The sequence below is a fragment of the Mustela putorius genome, unplaced genomic scaffold (assembly GCF_011764305.1).
Source record: "Mustela putorius furo isolate JIRA1106 unplaced genomic scaffold, ASM1176430v1.1 tig00003845_pilon_pilon_pilon, whole genome shotgun sequence".
In the NCBI taxonomy this organism is placed as follows: Eukaryota; Metazoa; Chordata; class Mammalia; order Carnivora; family Mustelidae; genus Mustela; species Mustela putorius.
In genome coordinates, this window is record NW_025421998.1 from 10505735 (window position 1) to 10511734 (window position 6000).

The window sequence follows — 6000 nt, forward strand, 5'->3', positions numbered from 1 at the left end:
TTGAATCTTGGCAGTCTTAGGGTACTTGCATGTGTTTATAAAGATGGTAAATGAAAAATTAGAATTTGAAACAACCAAACTTGACTCACTACAAAACTCTTTTTTTTTTTTTTTAAAGATTTTATTGATTTATTTAGTCAGAGAGAGAGAGGAAGCACAAGCAGGCAAGGTGTCAGGCAGAGGCAGAGAGAGAAGCAGGGTCCCTGCCGAGCAAGGAGTCTGATGCAGGACTCTATCCCAGGACCCTGGGACCATGACCCAAGCCGAAGGCGGTGGCTTAACTGACTGAGCCATCCAGGCATCCCTACAAAACTCCTTTTTATTTGGCTGCTTTGCCTTGTGCTCCTTTACTTATGTTCCTGTGGTATTTTTCATACCTATTGAGGTATAATGGACAAAATTGTAAGATACTCAAAGTGTACATTGTGATGACCTGATACATATATGCATGGTGGGAGGATTTCTCCCATCTCGTTCATCAACACCCCCATCATCTCACATACTTATCTTCTATTTACCTTTGGTGAAAACATTTAAGTAATACTTTCAGCTATAAGATGGATAAGTCTCAGGATCTGACATAGTAACTATGGTTGATAACACCCCATTATAAAATTGAAGTTCGCTTAGAGTTTTTACCATAACATGGATGTTGAATTTTGTCAAATGCTTTTGTGCATCAGTTGAGATTATTGTATGTTATTTCCCCCTGTCATTCAGTTCATATGATATAAGGAGCTCTTCTTAGGTTTCATATACTAAACTGTCCTTGTGTTTTAGAAATAAATCCAAAGTGACCATGGTATATAATCCTTTTAATATACTGCTGAGTTGGTTTAGTATTTTGTTGAGGATTTTTCCATCAATATTCAGAAGAGTTATTAGTACGTAGTTTGTTTTTCACGTACAGTCTTTGGCTTTAGGAATAGGGCAATTCTGCCCTTATAGAATGAGTCCAGAAGTTTTCCTTTCCTCTTAATTTATTGGAAGAGTTTAAGAAGGATTGGGGTTAATGTCTTTCTTTCTTTATAATTTATGGTAGAATTCATCTGTGAAGACGTGGACTTGGCCTCTTATTTGTTGGAAGGTTTTTGTTCTTTTCCAATTTGTTTTATTTTTAAAAAACTTTTAATAGTGGTTAAAAAACATAACAAAACCAACTGCCTTGACCATTTTTAAGTATACAGTTTAGTAGCCTTAACTTTACATTGTTGTGCAGCAGATATCTAGAACTTTTCATAAGCCAAAACTGCACACCTCTTGAAGAACAACTTCCATTTCTTCCTCCTTTAGCTACTAGAAACCACAGCTCTTTCTGTTTCTCTGAGTTTGATTTGTTTGGATAGTTCTTGTAAGCAAAATCATGTACTATTTGTCTTTGTAACTGGCCTCAGTTCACTTTGCATAATATTCTCAAGTTTTGTCATATTGCAACATGTTGCAGGATTTATTGTTTTAAGGCTGAAGGATATTCTGTTGTGTATATATACCACATTTTCTTTGTCCATTTGCCCACTGAGGGACCCTTGGGTTCTTTTCACCTCTTGGCTGTGGTAAGCAATGCTGCAGTGAACAAAGGTCTAGAGATGTCCCTTTAGGATCCTGCTTTCAGTTCTCTTGGCTCTATATCCAGAAGTGGAACTGCTGAATCATCTGGTACATGCATTTTTAATGTTTTGAGGAACCTCCATATTTTTCCTATAGCAGTTACACCATTATGCATTCCCACCAACTGTGCACAAGAGCTCCAGTTTCTTCACATCATCACCAACACTTGTTCTGTTCTGTTCTTCTTCTTCTTCTTTTTTTTTTTTTTTTTGATGGTGTCCATTCTAATAGGCGTGAAATGATATCATACTCCAGTTTTGATTGGTACTTCCCTAATAATGATGTTGAGCACCTTCTCAAATGTTTGGTCCTATGTGCTCTCTTCTGATTCCTCTGTATACTTGGCTGCTTTTTTTTGGGGGGGGGGTCTGTTTTTTAATATCTTCATTTCCCTGAGAGTCCACATAGTGCTTCTCCTGTGATCCTTAGGTGTTCTGTCCTATTCCTTAATATACCAGTCTCTAACCCCAGGTATCTGGGGGCTGTCATCACCTTCTGGTTCTCAAGAATGTGCCCAGGGCTTCCCATAGTCTGAGATTTGAACAAGCTCTGAAATAAGCAACATGGAGACTGAACCCCTCAGTTGGCCGTTGGACAGGTGGCTGATCCCATTTGTTTTGCTCTCTGGTCTGTGGGATGGAACCCAGCACTGGGCTGCCTTTCCTGTAGGTCTGCCTGGAAAGGAGCTGGGACAAGGGTGAGCAAAAGAATGCTACAAATTTTGGACTATTTAGAATATGACTTCTCGATTGCGTGTTCGTTTGGTTGCTGTTGATCTTTGACCAATTTCCAGACCTAGAAGGTTATTTTAGCCAGTCTCTAGTTGTTTATTTAATATTTCTATGGGAGCCTGTGGGACCTGGAGCTGTCCTCGTGCTGAAGTTTCCCTCAGTATATTATAGTTTGCTGTTGATTTTCATTCCCAAATTCTTAATTTCTTTGGATAGTTTTGGGTTTTTTTGTGGTTCAGTAAAAATGACGTTAGTTGGACATCTATTTTTTCTCTTTTATTCCTGTTTTTAATTGGTTTTCTGTCCTTTTCTCATGACTAATATGAATTATTTGTATCTTCACGATGGTATTCCATTGGTTATTTAGCTGCAACTGTGTCCCAGTTTTGTTGCTTGACTGTTGTTAATTTCATCATTTTTTAATTAACTTCTTAATTATAATACTACATGTACCCCATGTTTTATATTATGCTTGGTTATTTCCCTTTTTAAGGAAATATTCCCTATCCAAAATTCATGAAGATTTTTTTCTCTGCCTTCTTCTCATTTCTTTGTATGTCAGTACTGATCAGTGCTTCCCTCTCTTATCAAGATTTAATCAGGTTGTTCTCAAAACTGCAGCTGGGAAATATTCTGCTCGTGAGACTAAAACCTAGAAGATAATTTTGCTAATCTTCTACTTTATTTTTTTTAATTAATTTATTTATTTGACAGAGATCACAAGGTCCACAGGCAGAGAGTCAGGCACAGAGAGGGGTTGGGGGGAGGCAGGCTCCCTGCCGAGCAGAGAGCCCAATGTGGGACTCCATTCCAGGACCTTGAGATCATGACCTGAACTGAAGGCAGAGGCTCAACCCACTGAGCCACCCAGGCACCCCAGCTAATCTTCTACTTTAAAGTTAAATAACTTTTGAGAATTTTTCCTCAATTCCACATGAAGGAGAACATGATATTTTAGAATATGTTTTAGGAGAGAGAGATAAGGTCTCTGAAGTATTGTACATACTATGTTATAGAGATTTATTAATTCTGAGAACATTTATTAGATCATATTTATTTAAGTTGGGTTTGGATGATTTCTTGCCAGCGTCAGCTCCACTGGTGATACTGTATGTGTGTAAAGACTGCCTGCACATTTACGTTTCTCTTCTCCCTATGTGTTAACACATACCTTTTCTTAGCATCCATATTTGTACTTTAAGAAATACTAATATGTGTTTTGAAAGAAAGAGTACCATGATCACACACCTTTGAAAAATATCACATCATGACATTCTTACCCTGTACATTGCCACTTTAAATACTGTTATTACTGCAGCAAACAATGGACTTAACTTTGTTTAACCAGTACATATTCCTGAAACATGATTCCCCAAACAAAATATCTATTAAAACCAGAATGAAAAATACTTTCTCTGAGTAATGGTTAAACTATTTCCCAATTTGAAATTTTATTTTTTGAACGAGCGATATGAAATGAAATAATGTACCATGACCCAGATCCAAACAATGGCACGTGTCATTGATCATGGTGCCAGAAAAAGAATCTTCTCTGATGGCCCATAATAGCCATGCCTTAGATGTGCAACTGACATCCCTGTGAATCCTTGGCTGACCAAATTTGCAATAGGAAAAGGAGGAACAGGGTAATCAGAGACCCCAGCCCAGTTTGATAGGTGGGCATCACGTGGCCTCCAGCATGGGAGAAGTGGTCCCACAGACGGCAGAGCATTTATTGAGGCATGGCGGTGTTCTGGTTGCATTTTCATATAAGTCATCTGATTTCAGTCCTCTCATAATAGTGTAGTCTTCCTTGTTACTGGAACTGTTTTACAAATGAGGAAGCTAGAACTAAGAATTGACCACTTACCCAGAATCCAGAGTCAGTCAAAGAGAATATATTTGCCATTCGATTCTTTTTTTTAATTTGTTTTTTATTTATTTTCAGCATAACAGTATTCATTATTTTTTCACCACACCCAGTGCTCCATGAAATCCGTGCCCTCTATAATACCCACCACCTGGTACCCCAACCTCCCACCCCCCCGCCACTTCAAACCCCTCAGATTGTTTTTTAGAGTCCATAGTCTCTCATGGTTCACCTCCCCTTCCAATTTCCCCCAACTCCCTTCTCCTCTCTAACTCCCCATGTCCTCCATGCTGTTTGCCATTAGATTCTTTCTGCCCTTCTATACTTTCTGATAGGCAAAGATCACTGTGGTAACATATTCCTTATATACAGTTATCCATATTTTAAGGATGATCAGACTGAGTTAAGTTAGTAATTTTTTCCAAAGTTAATCTTTCAGCAAGGGACAGAAATAAGACATGAAGTCAGGAGATTATTAGAAATAAGCTGGGGGGAGTGCCTGGGTGGCTCAGTGGGTTAAAGCCTCTGCCTTTGGCTCAGGTCATGATCCCGGAGTGCTGGGATCATGCCCCGCATTGGTCTATCTGCTCCTCAGGGAGCCTGCTTCCTCCTCTCTCTCTCTGCCTGCCTCTCTGCCTTTTTGTGATCTCTGTCTGTCAAATAAATAAATAAATAAAAGAAATAAGCTGGAAGTCCTTCCCATATCTGGGGTATCTTTGCGTTGAAGGCGTGGTTGTTAGTGTGGGCCCTCTTCTGCTCTTTGGCTTCTGATGCAGTCTACCAGGTAACCTAGCTAGCTTTCTCAGCTCGACCTTGTGTGATCAGTAAAACCATGTGGGGTCACAGTCTTGGTCTAAGCCGGGAAGAAGTGAAAAGTTACAATTTGTCACTTATATGAGGTATTTAGAAATAGACACTAGAAGGATTGCTACTAGGCATTAGGGGAAGGGGAAATGGAGAGGTGTTTAATGATATAGACTTGCAGTTTTTCCCAGATGAGAACGTTCTGGAAGTTAGTTGTACAGCAACATGAATATACTTCACACTGTTGAACTGCACACTTAAAAATGGTTAAGATGGTAAATTTTATGTGTATTTTACCATGATTAAAAACAAAAATTATAAAAAGAAAAAAGAGTCTTTTTTGAAAATGTATTCTCCATGTAAAATTAATTGTTGTGGCATTTGAAGGAACTGGTGCTTATTAACTATTCTTTCTTCACAGTGATCTGCAGTCCTGGGTCTTATAACCCCCGCGATGGAACCCACTGCCTTCAGTGCAACAGCAGCCTGGCGTTTGGAGCAAAAGCATGCTTATAGGTCATGAGTTTGAGATCTCTAGTAGTTTGTTAAACACAAAAGTATATTTTTGAAATATTAATACATAATAAATCACTATTATGCCAAAATTAAATATATTAGATTTTACAAAATATGGTGTCATCATTTTAATTGAAACATTGTATATTGTATGTCCAAATGCTTCATGAATGGAGCATCCACTAATCTTTATCCATTAATGCCAGAACTACACATGATTTCAGAATATTTCTTGGATCACTGATTTTTAAAAAGGGTTTCAAATACACTCTATTGGTGTTAATCCCAAAAGACTTTTCCGGATTATTTTAAAACAGCCCATTCTCTTTACAGTATGTTAACTAATCTCAGGTCACCATGTTCTTTTATAATCACTTTAATTTCAGCTTGCTTCCTACCTTTGATTTAATTTTTTGAGATTATTTTCTTCTAGTTTGACCTTCCGTACTTCAAGATCACGTCTTACAAAGC

The 6000-nt window shown here is 38.1% G+C and overlaps 1 protein-coding gene across 1 annotated transcript in view; it reads left to right on the top strand.

Moving 5' to 3' along the window:
- Nucleotides 1-5618, top strand: part of LOC101693045 (zona pellucida binding protein) — a 106567-nt gene extending 100949 nt beyond the window's left edge. Inside the window, exon 8 of the mRNA XM_004739400.2 lies at nt 5435-5618. Within this exon, the coding sequence (XP_004739457.1) occupies nt 5435-5529 (95 nt within the window). The 3' untranslated portion in view covers nt 5530-5618. The remainder of the gene's footprint in view (nt 1-5434) is intronic.
- Nucleotides 5619-6000: the final 382 nt, after the last annotated feature.